Source organism: Akebia trifoliata, chromosome 3 (genome assembly GCF_017979445.1).
Source record: "Akebia trifoliata isolate Shusen 1 chromosome 3, ASM1797944v1, whole genome shotgun sequence".
In the NCBI taxonomy this organism is placed as follows: Eukaryota; Viridiplantae; Streptophyta; class Magnoliopsida; order Ranunculales; family Lardizabalaceae; genus Akebia; species Akebia trifoliata.
In genome coordinates, this window is record NC_141377.1 from 59,478,875 (window position 1) to 59,499,130 (window position 20,256).

Here is a 20,256-nt window from a genome sequence, read left to right on the forward strand (position 1 = left end):
ATTTTCAACGATCGGTCTTTTCTAAGTGAACTAGAAAGTGTTTTTTTATAGTTATCTTAATAATGGGTCTAAGAGAGATAATCACTACTACAAACACAACCACCCCATCATCCAATCGTACAAAGGCCCAAACAAAATGAGGGGGATCTGCACCTTTACTGCTCCCTTGAGCTTGACACCTAGGCGGCCACACTGGGCCTACTGGTGAGTGGTTCCGGCCCATGTCAGATTGACCAAGCCTCAAAACTTTCTAGTTTTTCACATTAACTGATTTTATGTCTACTAAGGAGTAAATTAAGCAGAAAGACCATTAAGATATCAGATCGACAGAAATTTTCTTTTTGACTCTCTAACTTTGGAAAAATGTAACAAATTATTGAAAATGAATTTTCATACAAGAAAAAGCCTGTAGAAAGGTATTTGTTGAGAAAAATATGTCTTTCTGTGAATTTTTTTGGAGTAATCTATGTTTAAACACAGACTGACTCAGCGTTATAGCAGCAGAAAATATGTTTGATAACACACTTTAAAATTCCAAGAAAAATATGAAATTGTAGGTGCAAATAACTATCACTTTTAAAGCTCACTGCACCCACTTTCTTCTTTACATCCCACCTCGTAATATGCTTTAGGCGGGGGCAGTGAGCATAACATAGCGTGGCCACAAAATTGTGCTGGTGACTAGGTGTGGGCGCCTTGGAACCTGGAAGCCAACGAAGAAGAGATGAACGGCAGCAGCAGAATGAAGAAGCTGTTCGATTCACACTGCCACCTTCAGGACCCTAGAATCTTCCACGTTGCTCCTCAACTCATCCGAACCGCTCTCGACTCCGGCGTCCTGCGGTTCGCCGTCAATGGAGTCTCTGAGGTATTAAAGATTATCTTCTTCTATATTTTGAAACAGAGAAATTGTTTATTTATTTTTAATTTTTTTTTGCAGAACGATTGGCATTTGGTGAAGAAGATGGGTGAGGAGTATCCTTCTTGCATAATCCCGTGTTTCGGCCTCCATCCCTGGTCAGATTATTAGATACCTCTCTCTCTTCCAAGTTCCAACTATTTCTTCTGATTTTTATAATTTACTGATATTACTTTGGTAATAATTGAGGGATATATTTGGATTGACTCTGTTGTTTGCATTTACAGGTTCATTGCTGAGAGGACACCCAACTGGTTTAACACTTTGAGGGACTTGTTCGATTCCACACCTTCTGCCGCTGTTGGCGAGGTCTTTTTCTCTTCCCTATCTTCCCACCCAACGCAATTCTCCCTTGTTGTCTTTGTTTTCGTTTTCAGCATGTCACATAGCCCATGAGTTTAAAATTTCATGACTTTTTAGAAGCAGTTTTATATGTGTTAAGTATATCACCAAAGTTTATTGGAGGCATTGTGCCAAACTACTAAAAATCGACTCCAAATTGAAGTCTTAGAATTTTGTTCACTCAATACATTTGAAGAGAAGCTATTAGATTAGAATAGATGATCACATCACATCAAAATATTATAGTTGTTTTAATGATATGGAAGGAAAGGAATAAGAGAATCTTTCAAGGGAAAGAAGGAGCAGTCTCTGCAGGAAATTGTTATATGTATTTTGGGTTTTGTTTTCTTTGTGTGTAAACAGGTTAGGTGTCTCTTCTTTTATATGGGCTTTGGTTTGCAAATTACATATCAATATATGATATGATTTTGAATGCCAATAGGCCTCCCAAAGATCTCTTTGGTAACATTGGCCATGATACTAAGGCTTGTATCTCATTTAGATTGAAAATTTTCATTTAGTAATTTCAGGTGCCCATTTCCAACATACCAAAAAGGGTTCCCTCCTTCCATAAAAAATGATAAATAAACATAAAATTTTCCTTGTAGAGCAGCCACCCTTAACCTATTGGTCATACAAACTGGTGTAATTGTTTCATGTATCAAATTTTTTTAAGGGTCTATGCCCCTATGTGATACACCTTTTATAATTGGTGTTTCTGAGGAAATTTGCTCCAAATTTTTGCTTGTGTTGGTTGCTTTTTAACAGGAATTCTCAATAGTGAGGAAAAACCCCATTTCAGCCTCTTTTTTTTGTTTGTAAAAAATTAAGTATGACTTTGTTTTCTCTCATTATCTAAGAGTAAGGTTGTAAGTTTCGAGTAATGAGCTTTCAGAAATATGCATCAAAACAGGCCCCAAGCTGTATTCATCTTTTCTTGAGTTGGTTAAATGATATTCTCCTCATTACCACCAGCATTATGTAGATTCACTTTACTACAGTAAATTTCGTACACCAGGTATGGTTTAATTAACCCAATTTGCAACCACGTCTTATTTATTGCTATATACTTTTACTAAACTAACTGCAAGCAATTTACTATGATTATTTTACTTTTGAAAGGAAGCATCTAATATCAACAGGCACCTGCGAATATTTTCAGATTGGCTTGGACAAAGGCTCGCATGGAAAGGAAATCAGTTTCATAGACCAGGTTTGGTTTAACTAACCAAACTTTCAAACATATTGCTATATGCTTTTACTGGTGGATTCATTGGGATTGATAATCATATCGGCATCCTTACTACTTGGGAACTAAGCATGAACCACATCTAGGGTTAGCTGGTTTTGTTGGATGCTTACTTATGACTTCAATGTCATTAGACCAATCGATTTTTCGCCGTATTTGTTATGGATCTTATTCTATTGATAAGTGTACTTACTAGAATGATTCTTGCCCTACAACCTCATTTTTCATTTTATCTTCCCTTGTGCTGTCATTTCTTGCACTTGTCAAAGATGTTTTACATTATACATTTTTTTTTTTCATTTTCAGCTCCAAGTTTTCCGACAACAACTTGAACTTGCCAAAGTGTTGCATAGACCAGTTTCCATTCATTGTGTTCGTGCTTTTGGTGACCTTTTAGAAATAATGCAGTAAGGTTTTTCATATTATTTGCTTGGTATATTTACTCGAAAATGTTATCCTAAAATATAGTTATCAAAAAAGAAATCATAGTGTTGTTTCTTCATGCTGTCATTAAATTAGGGTTATTGGTAAAGGATATCAGGTGTTCTCTTCATGGTAGGTAGTAATAGTTGCAAACGTGCAGCTTGTGACTTGCAAACTAGGACTGGTGTCTTGGTTTTCTCATGTCGATTTTTTATGGGCTAAGACTCGGCCATCATAGTATTTTAATATGACTTGCAGTACTAAGACTGGTGTCTTGGTTTTCTCATGTTGATTTTTTATGGACTAAGACTCGGCCATCATAGTATTTTAATATGACTTACATACTAAGACCGGTGTCTTGGTTTTCTCATGTTGATTTTTTATGGGCTAAGACTCGGCCATCATAGTATTTTAATATGACTTACATACTAAGACTGGTGTCTTGGTTTTCTCATGTTGATTTTTTATGGACTAAGACTCGGCCATCATAGTATTTTAATATGACTTACATACTAAGACCGGTGTCTTGGTTTTCTCATGTTGATTTTTTATGGGCTAAGACTCGGCCATCATAGTATTTTAATATGACTTACATACTAAGACTGGTGTCTTGGTTTTCTCATGTTGATTTTTTATGGGCCAAGACTCGGCCATCATAGTATTTTAATATTGTAGATTTGCACTAAAAATCCTAATTCCTAATTACCATGTCATAGGGGAATTCAAGCATTCAATATAGTTGGAATTCTTATTAAATCAAGAAAATATATAGTCATGAAATTTAATCCAAAATAAGAATAATTTACTTACAAGAAAATAGTTATTGTATTAAAATTATATTGACGATCAAAAGTTCAACTAACATAATAGTCGAGTTTCCTCCTGCCATAACTAGGTGTTTAGCCAACCATCTTCATAGAAAATCTATTAAAATTATTGAGTAAACAAACTAGAGAAATAAATCTAGAAGAAGAGGAGTAGAAGAAGTTCTAGGAGAAATGAAGATCACCGTTGCCCTAGAGAAATTGTTGGAAGCAATTAATTAGGGAGGGCTAAAAAAGAAAGAATAAAATTAGAGAGCAAAAATAGAGAAAGAGGAGAAAAAATGGGAAGATGTAAAAATAAAAGGATGAGAGAGAGGTTGTGTCGCTGTGGAGAGAGAGAGAGAGAGGATTTAAAAGTCCTCCTTGGGCTTTGAACACCTACAAAATACTAAATTAAGTCAATTAGGCCCAATTAACCACATTAATAATAAATAATAAGCTCATATTAGGGGAAATGATCATCATTTTATGCATTTATCAGCTTATAATCAGGAAGATGATTGAAAATTGGTGATGATGGTGATACACGTTAGATACATTGTAAAATCCCAACATTGGTCATCTACAAGAAATTAGACCGCTTTGTTGGGGTTGCAACCTAATTGAGAACTAGGTAGCTTGGTTAGTAGTTGCATTCAAATTTTCAACTCAATAGTAATTTAGTTTTTCAGAATTTTTGAAACTGGACACTATATTAGTTCCTCTTTATTGGAGAGACTGGGGCATGATAAGAGGGTGTGGACTTACACGAAGGAGAGGAACTTTTCGGTTAGCTCATTTCGGGAGGTGTTATCACATCAAGGAGTATCATCCTTCCCAGTGGGTCCTATTTGGTGTCACAGTGTTCCCTCAAAGGTATCTTTTTTCATTTGGTTGGCGGCATCTAGTAAAATCATGTCTTTTGATAATCTTATTAGTAGGGTTTTTTGGGGGTTGAATGTTTGTTCCTTGTGTATTAGAAGCAGAGAATCAATATCTTATATTTTGATCCATTGTCCTTTGGTGCGTAGAATTTGGTTTCATTTCTTATATTTTTTCAATTGTTCTTGGGTGTTTCCTTCTTCGGTCTTGTCACTATTCCAACTTTGGAACCATAATGTGTTCATGGGTAAGAAGAGGTACCTATGGTCCATTGCTCCTTTTACCTTGTGCTGGGTACTTTGGCGAGAAAGAAATAGAAGAGTTTTCAATGACAAGATTTTGGACTTTCAAGACATCATTTTGGAGGTGCTAAGTTGCATGTGTTTTTTTGGAGTAAATTGGAGCCGGGTTTCGAAGGGGTGTTCTTTGATGATTTTATATTTTGATGGGATTCCTTGTGCGATAACTAATTGTGATGCCTGTATTTTGATGTATTGTGGCTGGTTATCTCAACCAGTCTTTTCTTATTAACAAAATTGATCTACTTATCAAAAATAAATAAAATTACTTTTGTAATTAGGATTCTGTTACAGCACTGTTTTGATAACATCGTATCTTTTCATGACAAGATGTACTGGGCCTTTCCCCTATGGTATTATTCTTCACTCTTATCTAGGATCTGCTGAGATGGTTCCTGGTTTTGCAAAGCTTGGTGCTTATTTTTCCTTTTCTGGGTATCTTACATCCATGAAACCACAGAAGGCAAAGAGAATGCTGAAGTCGGTTAGTTGACCTATCCCATTGTTAATATGAATGTAGTCTTATGTAAAATTGTTCAAAATTCTTATATCAGATCGAAGACTGTTTAAAGTGCCACAAATCCCTTTTCTTACAGGTACCTACTGACAGGATTTTATTGGAATCAGATTCACCTGATGCAATGCCAATGTCGAAATTGGATTCTCTGCTATGGGTTGAAGGAGATCCTTCTATCTCACAAGAGCTTCACAGCCAAGGAAGAGATGCACCAAATGTTTGCAACTCCTCAGACCATCAATTCCATACTTTAAAAGATGCATCAACCCCGTCAAAGGAAACACTTAATCATCCAGCTAACATTCACATTGTGCGTTTTCTGTTCTTCACTTCTTTTGGTTCATACTTTTATTTTTTGCTACAGTTTGGATACCATGAAACATCAGTATTGGTCAGCTGAAAAACTCTTACATAAAGTACAATATGCGTTGATACACTGGAAAAACCTTGATATCCTGCAAATGCAAATATACTCATTAATAATAATCTTAAATTGAGTTTGATGTGTAAATAGCAAAAAGAAAATGAAGTTTAATGTTATGGCACCCCTGCAGTCGTGTAACTTAAAATGACGTTTAAAGCAATTAAGACTGATGGTCATGTCAACTGGGGATTTCTAGAATAGCCTATTTGGGAGAACAGGCTGTGGTTTGAAATGAATTAAGTTGATTAACAGATCCATTTCTTCTAATTCTTTTTATATTTTAGTGACTGGTCCGTCAGCTGGGTATCTTGGAAATTCTAGGAGTTTGAGGCAAGTGACTGCCTTTTCTCCCGTTCTTTTCATCACTGTAGTGGACGCTTTAGGAATATTCGTTGCTAGGACAGTTGATAGAGTTGCTTTTGGATGTCTTTGCAGTAGATCTAGAAGGGCCTAGCTGCACTCCTTGTGCTTGACATTGAAGACAATTTAAGATTCTTCAGCTGCTTGTATGTTGTTTTTGGTTTATAATACTTTACCTGGTTTTGAAAACTGGAACAGCCACCTGGAATTTTCAACGTGTGGCCTTCACATGGGTGGTAAAAAAATTGTAATGACTTTTGGACTGCAGCACATGGCTATATTGCCCGATTCATATTGGGTATACAATATTTTTGCTTATCCGGTATTGGAAACATGGTACTGCGCCAAATTCAAAAATAAACTTATTCGAGAATTGACTCTTTCATAACTAAAGTTCATTAAATTTAACTGGAAAACCATGCTTGGGATGAGTAAGATCCCATCCTACCAATGGGAAAGGGGGGAAATCCCTTGAGGAAGCTTTATGGAATTTTCCTTAAAGATAATAGGTTTTACTCAATTACCCTTATATTTTCTCTAGGGAATGGCTGTAAATAGCCAACCCATTCTCAGGTTTTGAGGTTAAAAAAAGAGAGTAGAGAAGCTCTGCTTAAATTCTTGCTCACACATACACCCCTTCCCCTGAGAGAAACCTGTGCTTGAGAGAAATCTTCTCTTGAATAAACTTCTGCATGAAGAGTCACCACTCTTTTACTAGGAGAGTACACACCATAGGAACCCGCTCTCTTACTTGAAAGAGACCAATCCCTTGCCCTCCCGAAGTCTTGGAAAGGAAAACCCTCTATGAAAAGTGCACATATATTTAATTTTACCTTGTCAAGATACTTGTTATAGTAGCTTCTCCTCCCCTCCCCTTATTATTTTGTTTATGATGTAAGCTTCTGTGTTTCTACACCTGGGATGCAAATAAAGCAGGCAAGGCTGGCCTTTATTAGACCTAAACATTAATGGATCGGGCTATGGGCCAAGCCCAAGCCTAACCTGTGACCTGCCCATCCAATAGACTTCGGGTTGGACCAACTTGCAGGCTAGCATGCTTGGTTCAAGCTTGGATTTTTTTTTTTTTTAAATAAAGAAAAATCTGCATAAGAAAAAAACAATTAAATTCATGGATAACATTCCATTTTTTATTTAAATTAAAAGTCCATCAATACAAGAGTACGCTAATAAATTGAATAATAACTAATAACTTGAATACACCAGATTTTTTTATTAGGGGTCAAGAATGGAGCTGCTTAACAATACTGTACATCTCAACTAGGTTGGATTCACTCACCTGTCTATCATTTGCATAACCCTACTCCCAAAAAGTATAATCTAAATGTAAAAAAATATAAAAATATTAATAAATTTTTTCCTTCATTCTATATAGTTGTAGTATTTAAATCTATTGTTCAATTTCCTCTTCAAGAGCTTTTCCATCAATCAAACTCTGGGCCATCTTTTTTGTATGGTATGAATATTTCAAACATATGCATGACTACAATACTTTTGGCATCATCTGGCTTGGGCTCATCTAGCACACGTTTCCTTATGCTAAAAGCTTATTTTGATGCTATAACAAACACATGAATGGCTTGTAAATTATGGGCCATGCCTTCCCGTCTTTCCACCTTGCCAAAATATCCAAACTACCATCTTATTATATACTTGGTTGGTCTGCATGACGTTTTAGTTCAGATGAACTACCGCTTACTACTAATTGATTTAATTGTCCCCCTAAGTATCCATATTCCTTCACGGGATGGCATAAGCTAGGATCGCCTTCACTAATGGATCCTACACTATTACCCTTATTTTATTTTTTTGAAATGTATAATATATTATTGAAAAAAAGGGGGGAAAACAAAGTACAAGGAGGCCGAGGAAGCCTCACAAATAACAACAAATCCAAAGAAAACTAAAAAAAATCAAAGATTACACAAAGAGTTCCATCTAAAAACAAAGTCATCAAAAGTAAACCCTACGAACTCTATGTACTGTTTCGACCAAAGATACATTGAGCCCAAGATCTCCAAGAAACCTGCATGAGTACTTCTAATCTTACTATTGAACACCTTGTTATTTCTCTCGTTCCAAATCCCCCAAGCAACAGCCGAAGGTAACATAGCCGACAAGAGTTTTTTTCTAGACTGGAAAACAGTACTAGCCCACTCAACTAACAATGAGGAAAACTTACGAGGGAAGACCCAATTAATATGGAATATACCGAGGAAAGTTGACCAAATAATGTGAGTAAAGGAGCAATGAATCAAAATGTGATCCACCGATTCCTCATCCCTCAAGCAAAGGGGACAACAATTAGAAGTGATCCAACCCCAAACAATCAAATTATCTAACGTAAGTAACCTAGGCCAACCAGAGAAAGAAGGAAATTTTAGAGGGAACATACTTGGACCATATGATGGACCCAGAGAGGGATCGTTCTGCAAAGGAAATAAGGCTCTCGTAGAAAGACTTGACAGAGAATCTCGAATCCTTTCCCCTTTTTCACTCCCACCTATCCTGTTCGTTATCGTTGAGATGTACCGAATGCAGGAGATCAAGGAAAGATGTCACCTTATTTAGCTCCCAATCGTTAAAGTTTCTTCTGAACCCCAAATCTCACGTAGGATTGGACTCGGTGCTAATCAAACATTGCTTGATAGAACAATTCTTCTTAATAGAACAGGTATACAAGGACGAAAATTGAGTTGCCAGAGACGATGCACCGCACCACCAATCCTCCCAGAATCTGATGCTATCCCCCAAACCCGCTTTGAACTTAACACCTCTTTCGAAATCCTCACTTTAAGAACCCCTTTCCAAATGCTATACCCATATGGATCATTCGCCTCACCACTATACCAACCTAATCTCTTCTCCCCATATTTAGCCCTGATAACCTTCCTCCAAAGACTACCCCTCTCCTCTTCGAATCGCCACAGCCATTTTCCTAAAAGTGCTCTATTGGCTAATTTAATCCCCCTAATCCCCAGTCCCCCATTCTTCTTGGGCATGCAAATCAACTTCCATTTGACCAGGTGATACTTCCTCCTACCACTTGTATCGTTCCACAAGAAATTCCTCATGAGCCTTTCCAGTCTAATCTCTATGGATCTCGGGAGTGTGAACAAAGAGAGAAAGTAAACCGGTATACTTGTTAAAGTGTTTTTGATCAAAGTTAATTTTCCTCCTTTTGACAAATACCTGGCTTTCCACATGCTCAACCTTTTTTTCACCCTTTCAACCACTCATTCCCAAATTTTGATGCTATTGTAGGGTGCTCCCAACGGGAGGCCCAAATATGATGTGGGTAAGGTATTATACCCACAACCCAAAGTTGCAGCCATCAGATGAATATCATCCACCTCTCCAACCTCGAAAAACTTACTCTTATGCAAATTGATGTGTAATCCAGACATAGCCTCAAAACAGCACAATAAAACATGGAGAACTCTCACCTAATCCCTCGAATGATCTAAAAAGACTAATGTGTCGTCCGCAAATTGAAGGTAAGAGATTAGAGGTCCATCATTCACCCTAACCTCGACAACTTATCTAACTCGATGGCTTTTCTAAACAATCTACCCAAGGCTTCAGTTACAATAAGAAAGAAGAATGGAGATAAAGGGTCCCCTTGCCTCAGCCCTCTCGAACCCCTAAAGAAGTCCACTGGACTCCCGTTGACAAGGATCGAATAAGACACTGTCGTAACACACTTCATAATCCAACTAATCCACACTGCTCCAAAACCCATTCTTCTAATCATATATTCTAGAAAGTCTCAACTCACATGATCATAAGCCTTTTGCAAATCTATTTTCCCTACCATCCCCTCCTTCTTGTTCCTAATCCTGGAATCTAGACATTCATTGGCAATCAAAACTCCATCAAGAATTTGTCTATCCCTAATGAAAGTACCTTGTTCATCAATAAGGCTAAGGAGAACATTTTTCAACTAGAAGCTAGCACTTTGGATATAATTTTTTACACTGTGCTCACGAGGCTAAGGGGTCTGAAGTCTCTTATCTTATCCGCCCCATTTTTCTTAGGGATCAAGGCCACAAATGTACTGTTGAGGCTAGAGTCTAGACACTTCTTATCTTGCAACTCTTGATAATTTTCATGAAATCCTGCAACACGATTTCCCAACAATGTTTGAAGAATTCCATAGTGAAGCCATCCGGCCTTAGCGCCTTATCCCCACTTATCGAAAAAATGACTGATCTAACCTCTTCCTCCCCTATTTCTTGTTCTAACCACTCCCTCTCCTCTTGGTTCAAGTACTTGAAGTCTAGATTATCTGGTCGCGGTCTTGAGGGTTCCTTTTCCTTGTACAAATCCTTATAGAATTCGACCACACCTTCCCTAATTTCCTCCTCTCCGTCCACCATAATATCTTTGATGTAGAGTTTGTCCATCTGATTACTTCTTTTATGGAAGTTTGCTACTTTGTAAAAAATTTTGTTTTATTATCCCCTTCCTTCAACCATTTGACCCTCAATTTTTGTCTCCAACTTATTTCCTCCATAAGCGCAACTCTTTGGAATTCCGATTTCAATTCCATTCTTTTGTCTCTGTCGTCCAATGTCAAATTCCTTTCTTCCTCCTTTTTGCCAAAATTTCAATAACTAACAAAATCTCCTTTTTTACATTGATTTTCCCCAGAACCTCTTTACTCCACACTTTCAACTTATCTTTCACAAATCTAAGCTTCCTTTTGAACACACAACCCGAATTTCCTATAGTAGGGCCTTCCATCCACCACTCTTTGACTAGATCTAAGAAGTTGGGTTGAGCTAGCCGCATGTTTTCAAATCTGAACGGAGTTGAAAATTGTCTAGGGTGTCCAGCTTCCAAAAAGATAGGGTTATGATTAGAGATCGGACTAGGGTTGGCCGAATGAATCACATTATGAAACTTCTCCTCCCACTCATTATCTACCAAAAATCTGTCTAGTCTAGACATCCTTGGGTTACTTTGTTGTTTAACCACGTGAACCTTCTACCCAGAAGAGGAAAGTCCATAAGACAATGTCTACCTATAAAGTCACTGAAGTCTCTCATACCCTTAGTTATATTCGAGTCCTTGTTCTTCTCTTGGGTAAATCTGGTAACATTAAAATCCCCACCTAGAACCCAAGGTTTCTCCCAATAACCTGCCACATCTTCCAGTTTTTCCGAAAATTGCTTTCTTTTCCTATTGATGGTTGGCCCATAAATCCCGAAGAACACCCACTGAAAGTCCTCATCACTTTTCCTGCATAAGATAGAAACCGAGAAGGCCCCAACTAAGCTATTTATCACTTGGATCCAATCTTTTTTCCACATCATAAGAATCCCTCCAACTGACCCTATAGCCGGGAGGGCTATCCAATCGATGTTTCTTCCCTAAATATCCATAATGGTCCTGTCATCACACTGAGCTAGTTTCGTTTCTTGAAGCGAAACAATAAGGGGATTTTTGCTTTTAATGAAAGCTTTCACCGTTGCCCTTTTTCTCCTTTCGCCTAACCCTCTAACATTCTACGATAACACTTCGAGCAACATTGGAACTAAATGAAAACCCGAGAGCACCAGAGCCAACCTACCTCTTCTCCATCCTGACCAATTCCTTGTCCACTTTTGATCTAATTAAACTCCTTGTCATCTCCAAGGGGGCAACTACCACCAACTCATTATTTTCGCCATCCCTGTAGCTTCGAATTTCCTGACTATTCTCGTGGTCTAAATGTTCATTTTTCTCCTCAATTCCATGTGTTTCGTTGATACTCTTAAGTTCCTCTTCTAGAATAGTTCTATCTCTCAAATCCCCGATAGCCACCCTGATTTGCTATCCCAATCTCTGGGACTAAGCCAAAGTCCTCCGCCAAATTCAGCGCTTCACTAACTAACCATTCCCTACAGCTCCAAGAGCTTCCATTGTCGAGGCCCCTGTCCTGTACCAATCTAAATCCCCACTATCTGTTTGTGATCCGATTCTGAACTGCTCACCACGAGCACCTCGTCATCTTCCATAGCATCTTGGATAGTTAAACTTGTAGGTAACAAACGTGAGGCACATACCGCCCTTTGACTGGATTTGACGCTGCTATATTCTAAACGAATGTCGTCTCGAATTGGGTCTCTGCCTCTCTCTGATTGATCCTCCATTACCGCTTCCCCTACACCACGCGGGTTCAACCCAGTCTCTCTGTTCTCCTTACCATTAGCCCCATCTGCTTTACCCACAGGATTTAGAGAGCCATCAACGTCGAAACCCAACCAATTTTCAGAGTTATTCTGAGCTTCCCCAACATTTACAGTCGACTGAATTGTCTCTTTCGCGATGACAGCCTGCGAAGAAGATTAAGGAATCGGGTTCAACTTGTTACTCACTTCAACAGATAAGTTAGACGGACCGCAGGCTTTTTTCCTTTTCAGCCCATCCCAATTAAGTTTCGTTGATGGGCCAGCCCAAATCGTAACCTTCCTCTTCTGATATTTATGTTTTCTAACGGGGCCTCGGTCTGAAACTTCCAAGCCCATGTTCTCTCCTAATGGGACAGCTTTATTCGGTCCATTTATAATTGATGAACGGGCCTGTATCTCCGCGGGCCAAACCTCTTCACTTTAGGCCTCTTTACTCAATTGTCCTAGTCCAACTGCTTTGGGCTTTTTTGATTCGACCAACCCACTTCTACGCAGCCAACTCATGTATTCTAGGTTTCTAGCTGATTTAGCTAGCCATTTCACTGTACCAGCGCGCTTCGTACCCCATCTACGTGTCTTCAACTTATTGCTACGCCTGACGCGTGTTCCTAAAATGGAACGAAATTTGAATTTCTGAGTACTGGGTTGCTTGACTTGCACATAACCTCCACCCGGTTTTGATATTTCCCGTCTCAATCCGCTAACTCCAGGTATCTTCTTCTCCAACTATCTCGTTCCCTCCTCCTGCTGAACTTCCCCTTCATCTACCTGAATACCAATTTCTGCTGAGAGAACGACTTCCTTGGTTTCTCCTTTCCTTGACTCTTCTTTGAGTCTCTGACCTTCATGATCTTCGTCTACCACCTCCACACCTAGGCTGTAATGAAAACCATTTACCCAAACATGTAATCCTCGTGGCAGCTTTCATGGACATCCACCAACCCTAAGCTTCGCTAAATCCAATCTTGCACGTTTTAGAGTGATCGAATCCACTTCTAAGAAACCACTAGCTGGTCACCAATCTTATGGAAAACGTGGTTTATCCATAAATGGAATGGTAAACCCCTGATATTCACCCAGGTTCTCCCTTCCTTCCAAGTTGGTTTGAAGATGTTGCAATCCACGAACCATGGTCTCAAGTTGAACGAAATGTTTCCCTTTGAGACTACCCTCTTTGAGTTCACTTTCAGAAATTCTGATTTACTACCCAACATCAATATCCGAGTAAGGGGCTCCCAATTTAACAATTTAATCGACATGGGATGAGCTAGGTCTTTCTTCATTTCCGACAAAAAGTCTTCCCAATCTGCCTCCAGTGAGCTCGATTTGCAGATTAAAGCCCATCTCCATCTTCCAAATACTAGACCATTGTTATGAGCTTGTTTGATCATAAGACTGGGGCCCGTCTTCTCACTTGTAACAGCAGGAAGTAATGTCTTTGAAACGGGAGGATTAACAAGAACTTGCGCCCACGAATTTGCTGTCACACCCTCCTCCAAGATTGCCTTTATCTTCTCATCTAGGCTTAACAAAACTGAAAGAGCAATGCTTACTTCCCCCCACCTTTTTCCCCCTATACCTTCTGGAAATACAACACCTCACGAGCAAAAACTTTCCGAAAACTGCTGAAGCTTCAAAAATCTGCCATAACTATTTTGATCTCCCTGGATTAGGAAGATCCTGCTTTGTTTAGAAAACTTCGCCCTCAAGATTTTCGACGAAGATCTCGCCAGATCGAGTTGTTTAGAAACCCAGATTGCTTCCTCAACTAGCAGTTGGATTATCGAATCCAATTTTCGTCCCTTTTCCTTGATCTCGATCCCTTTATTGCGTTGAACCCAAACTTCCTGTAGCTCGAAGACCTTTCGCTCCACTGTGACCTCTCTTCTCCGATTCATCGCTCCAGGAGGCGACCGGATCCCCCTTACCACATTTCGCATGTTTTTGTAATTATTTTGTTGTGAAACTCTAGCTTACATCATTGTGTTTTTTTTTTTCCTCCTATTAGATACAAAAATCTATAAGACCACTATTATGCCTCTTCAATTCATATATACTATTACCCTTATTACTAAAATATTCTTTTCATAAATTAAATTTTGATACAAAAGTATTGCATCTAATATTAAATAAGTTGAATTTCATTGATGTTTAACATCAACTGAAAATTTTCTATATTTTACATCGAACACTTTACAAGGCGACTGGAATTGTTGATACCTAGCTAGGGAAGTAAAAAATATATTGCGACATTTGTACTTACTTTTAAAGATGGTTTAATTGATTGTAAAACAACTTGTACAATTAAATTTACCATATAGCTACAACAATCTATATGGAAGAGGGGAAAAATATTATTTTGTGCTCTTCAACTTCTAAGTTGTTAAATTGATGTTGTATCCATAACATATCTGAATTGGGCGGGCGTGGGGGTGGGGGTGGGGGTGAGTGTGGTTCAAGTAAAGAAAAACAAATTGTTCTTTTTTGTAAGATACAATTGGAATCTATAAAATGGGTGGTTACTCACATGTAATATAAATCTTAATTAGATGACCCTAAATTTGAAGTAAAAACAATTTTTTTTTCTGAAATATTTTCAAATAAATAAATTAGATTTTGTTTTTATTCTTTTTAACAATTTTACTACATCGTTTCTAGATATTGTATGTCAAAATGGTTGAAATTGTGAGTTGAATACTTTATGTATCATTCTATAAAATATGAACTTTGTATTGTAGAAAATGATTTTTCTACTTTAACTATTTATTTTACATTTTCTCGTCGAGCTATGACTTGGTGAAAACTAAATGTTGACAGGCTCCCCATGAATGACATGCTTATTTAAGTTTGCCTTATATTATGTTTTTTAGGAGTACATTGTTTAGTATGTCTGTAAGGTGATTAGTGCCACTTAAAGATGCTACACTTGAGAACATTCCAAACTAGCTACAATGTGTTTAAACTACAATTTGTCCTTCTAAGGATCAGTAACTTCATCTCTATCAAAGTGGGTCCAAATCCTTGAGATTTTCTTATGTTTTTTTACTAGAACTTCCTTCTTCAAGGAAGTTTAGATGGATTGATTTGGGTAGCGAAATATTTAAATTGAAAATGTTCCCTAGGGTCCATTGTGCATTTGTTTTATAAATTAAAAGAGTTGAGTTTGAGAGTTGAGAAGTAATTAACAAATGAAACTATTTAAGAAATGAAATTAATTATAAAGTTAAATTTAAATTTAAATGATATTTATTATTAAATTTAAATTTAAATGATATTTATTATTAAAATTACTAATTTTTAAGTAACTAAACTATATTTTAAGCAATTAAATTTAAATTTTAAAATGTCAAAATTTAAAGTAATTAATTTTTATTTAAATTTAAAAAGTAAACTTAAATGAACTAAAGTAATTAAACTAATTAATTAAGACCGAAAGTGAATAAACTAAATTTAAATGAAAGTTGTACCAACCTAAACCTTTGGAAGAATTGAGAGTAGAGATTGAGACTTCAGAATTGAGTTGTGACCTCCTATATGAGGTCATTCCCCTGGTTCTCATTCCGAAAGATTTACCTCCTTGTGAGGGAAAGAATTATGGTGTTTTGACACATTTTATCTACTTTTACGCTCTTTGCACACAGAACCCAAATATATAAAATCATGCGATAAGAGGACTTTCTGTTTGGTGTGACAACAATCATACATGATTATATCTCCTAGTTCTGAAGGAATCTTCACACGACTCTAGGTTCCATGGAACCATGAGAAAGTCCTCTAACTCTCCTAAAAATTTCATAGCAATCAGACTTTGTTAGGTAAGGTTTTGAGGTTGAAAAAAAAGACGACCTCCTCCCGTGGGATAGAACAGGCTCCGAGACGAGTTTGCAGTCCTCGTAAATTTGCTTAAAGAAAACCTTTTGGGGTAATTCCGATTTCTGTGCAAGTAATGGAGACGTCAAACCAGAATTTAATTTACTTTTTTTTTCAAGATTGGAATGTGAACGGTGATTGTCCATCTCGAATATGCTAATCTCAATCACAACCTCATAAATAACCAAAAGGTCTCATATGTGCTAGTTTTTTTTTATTTATTTTTTTGCAAACTTTCGAAAGAGGACAAATACCTAAGATCACCATCGATGGAAAGAGGAGGGTGCTTAACACCTCCCCTCCCCTTTAGCCGAGCCTCCATACCGAAATCTTTGGTTTAGACCAAAATTGGAGTCACTTTCTTATATCAAATCCTATTGAGAAGGAAAACTCTTTCAGGTGATCTTTCACACCATTTAATTCAATGAATGGTGGCAGCTCCATAAAATAGTAGTTCGGATTGGATTCGCACGGGAACCAAGAAAATGCACTTGATACAATCTTCAATGGTACTTGGCGAGCTAGTTGGAAGGAGGTGAAAGCTTGGGAAGGCATTGACAGGCGATGACTTTCAAAATCAAAGAGAATCTCTTGGACTTTTTTAAAGTCAACTTTCATGATCAACATCAGCATGTTGATTAACTCTGAACACTTTGCTGCTTTTTATTCTTGGACAATCTAATTTGCTTATTCATATTTTATCTAGTGAAGCATGATAAATTTCATTTATGTATTTTACTTATTTTAAATAGAATTGTGTCACAAGTATGTTCTACTTGCATTTACAATTATAATCATCATTATCATTATGACAATGCCTTGGCTCAATTTTTGGGGTTAGCAACTTGAATTCTGTTCCTCTTTTCAGTTTTGATAAGTTTCACACCACCTATTAAAGCATGTGTCTTGAAATCAGTTTTTTATACCTCTTCCATGTCTTTTCGAGTTTTGAGCCATTCTTTTGCTCTTCTAGAGCCTTCAACCTGCACCAAGGTTGTCCATCTCACTAGTCATTGATCTTTCTAGTACATATTAAGATCAACTCAATTGACTGTTTTACTCATTCCTTGCTAGGGCATCTCCTAGATTCTCTCCGATGTGTTCATGTTTTATCTTATTTTTTTAATTCTTTCCACTAAATCCATTGTCAACATCTTGATCTTTTCTACTGAGACTGTGAATACGTTGTTTCATGATTGCCCAACATTTGCTTGATAAAGAATAGTTTTGTTAAAATGTGCTCTAAGGGCACACGTTAAGGTGCATTAAATACACTTTGGGATCTGATTTTTGTACCAAAACTGCCCTAAAAAAAAATTGCCCAAAAATACCCCTAGGTGCTTGTTCCCAAGGTGTATTTAGGGCACATGTTAACAAGATCTGGTAAAGAATAATGGTCTTATTCTTGTCTTGTAAAATTTTCCAGGCATATTGTGCGACGCTCTCTAGTGTGGTCTGCTTGTTCCCATCAGTGACTACTGTTGGGTCATGAGTAGAGGCATATGTTAGGTTCTTGAATGTTACTATTTTGTCGATGTTCTTCTATAGATGGTATAGTAGTGTGACTTGAGGAGAGTTGCGTGTATTCTGAAACAAGGAAGGGCCGAAGGTGTGGGAAAAGGGGTGTTACTTGGGGTTTTGGAAAATATAAAAAAGTGGGGCTACTGTTAGGGGGAGTGGATAACTGTAATGGGAATTAGGGAAGAAAGTTCTGTATGGAAAGTTAATATTGAATTTCACCACCATGGTCAGCCCCATGGATCGAAGGCTTGAAGTCATGAAGCACATTCTGGTCTCATGTGAGGAGGCGGAGAGGCAAATGATCTTCCTAAAGTAGTCGTCTATCCAGGGACCTTGTGTGATTATCTATGGAGGAAAAAATTTCCTGTAAAGAAAGATATGCAGTAGGAGTATATGTACAAGGAGAGGAAGATGAAGAATGCATGATTGCGAGAATCAACATGTCTAGCAAAGCTACAATAACTGAGATATGGAATTTGTTGCCACAATTCTCACCATGTCTACTAGATTCTCTCATGTTTGCACATTCCTAGTTATCATAACTTGGAATAGAGTCAACTTAATTGTATCTTGGTGGGTTCCTTGCCGCATCATGTATCATCATATCCTGAAATTAGGGATGCCAGAAAATTTGACTGGCGAGAAAGAACAAAAGTTAAATCTATCTGTATCAGATACCTTAATGTTGCTCTTAGTTTACATTATCTGGTTGATGGTTATCTATATGAAATGTTAACATGTGAAGACTTGTTTCAGGTACTGAGTTATGTTGCATCTATGCTTGAGATGGCAGAAGAAGAACTTGCAGAAATTAGCTACAGAAATGCATTACGCTTGTTTTCTTATCCGGGTTCAAATGTTAATGTAGAAAATTAGTTTGTGCACAATGTGGGCATCAAACGTTGTTTCTTGTTTCTTACTGGAGTTGTAAATATTTCACAATAGAGAAGGACATCAAACGTTATTTTGCAATACTGTGTTATGGACTTGCACACAAGGTTTTAAGTGATTCATACCCTCTCCTCTAGCAAATTATTCAATGCGGAAGGTGGCAAGCTTTCTTATGTTTTAAAGTCGGCAATAACACGGGCATGGTTTCAATGTCAGATACCTTAATGTTGCTCTTACTGGAGTTGTAAATATTTCTAAAGGCTTGTTATATGTATATCTTTATCTCTACTATTATAATGAGAGAAGACGGAGAAGTGGTTTTTGATAGGGGTGCAACTTAATTCGGTTCAAACTAAGAACCGAACCAAACTGTGAAATTTGAATTGGTTTGGTTCGGTTTAGATTAGTATAAAAAACCGATGAATTCGATTCAATTCTCGGTTCAAGTAATATAAAAAATTGAATTATTATTAATTTAAAATAAAATAAAATATTTAATTTATTTTTAATTTTTAATTTTTATAAAAACCAACCTAACCCTCATCTCTCTCTCTCTCTCTCTCTCTGGTTGCGACTGCGGCTGTGGTTGCGATTTACGATCAAAGCGTAAATCTCTTGGCAACCCATGAAATCGAACCGAACCAAACAGAATAAAGGTCGGTTTGGGTTTGTTCGATTCAAGAACAATTCGGTTCAGTTCTAGTTCTCATGTGATGGAACTGATCTTAATCGGTTCGATTCTGATTTTGCTCTAATCTAAACCAACCCAAACCAAGTTGCACCCCTAGTTTTTGACACAGAAATTTGAGTGGTCAATGGCCCCACATTTATATTTAAATTTAATCTAATATAAAAGTGGAGGCATTTATATTGAAGTTTAATCTAATCTTCAAAATATTTTAATCAATATTTTAAATTACAAATAAGTCCCTTTTAATAATCATGTTGCCTAGGTTTTTTTTTTTTTTCATAACAATTTTATTAATAAGAAAAGAGGGGGGAAAAAAAAAGAGAAGGTTGTGATAAGCCCCCGTACAAGTCAAGAAAAACAAGCCCAAAAACCAAGAATTACAAATAGTTTCCTATCTAAAAACAAAATCTTGGAAGGTGTTACCGTCAAAATTCTTACCTAAGTTGGACCAAAATTTTCAAAAACACAATTTTGAAAGTACTTTCCTTATGATAGAAGGCCCAAGTTGTTCCTTTCTTTCCAAAGACTCCAAGCACTGGCAAAAGGGAGGATAACCAAAGATGCATTCTAAGAGAAAAGATATTGAAAGCCCAACCTTCCAAAAGAAAAAAAAGAAAAAGAAAAAAAAGGAGATAAAATCCAATCCACACAAAACAGTAAACCTTGGACCGATCAAGGGCATGCCAAATAATAGAGGTTGAAAAAGAACTTCATAAAAGGGAAGCAAACACTTGTAAGTGCCGAAAATCTCTTGTCCTTAACATCGAACCATCCCCTCTTGTCATGGATGTTCTCTCTGAAGTGTCAATAATTTAGAAGAACAAGAAGAGATGAATTCTCTGTTATCTCCCAATCATTGACATTTCTCCTA

General features: G+C 37.2%; 1 protein-coding gene across 4 annotated transcripts; it reads left to right on the forward strand.

Moving 5' to 3' along the window:
• Positions 1-600: 600 nt before the first annotated feature.
• On the forward strand, positions 601-18,850 carry LOC147408465 (TatD related DNase). Of its 4 annotated transcripts, none has more exons than XR_015177111.1 (8): positions 601-868; positions 941-1,017; positions 1,147-1,228; positions 2,424-2,474; positions 2,817-2,917; positions 5,248-5,401; positions 5,545-5,744; positions 17,709-18,558. XR_015177111.1 is itself a non-coding variant. In XM_086437496.1 (8 exons), exons 1-8 carry the CDS (start codon positions 725-727, stop codon positions 17,772-17,774), a joined length of 906 nt encoding a protein of 301 aa, XP_086293622.1. In that variant the 5' UTR covers positions 604-724; the 3' UTR covers positions 17,775-18,558. The 4 variants fall into 4 exon arrangements, 2 of the variants coding, with proteins under 2 accessions (XP_086293622.1, XP_086293621.1); XR_015177110.1 differs by lacking the exon at positions 17,709-18,558 and adding an exon at positions 18,560-18,850 and having other exon boundaries at positions 603-868; XM_086437496.1 differs by having other exon boundaries at positions 604-868; positions 5,514-5,744.
• The last annotated feature ends 1,406 nt before the right edge of the window (positions 18,851-20,256 follow it).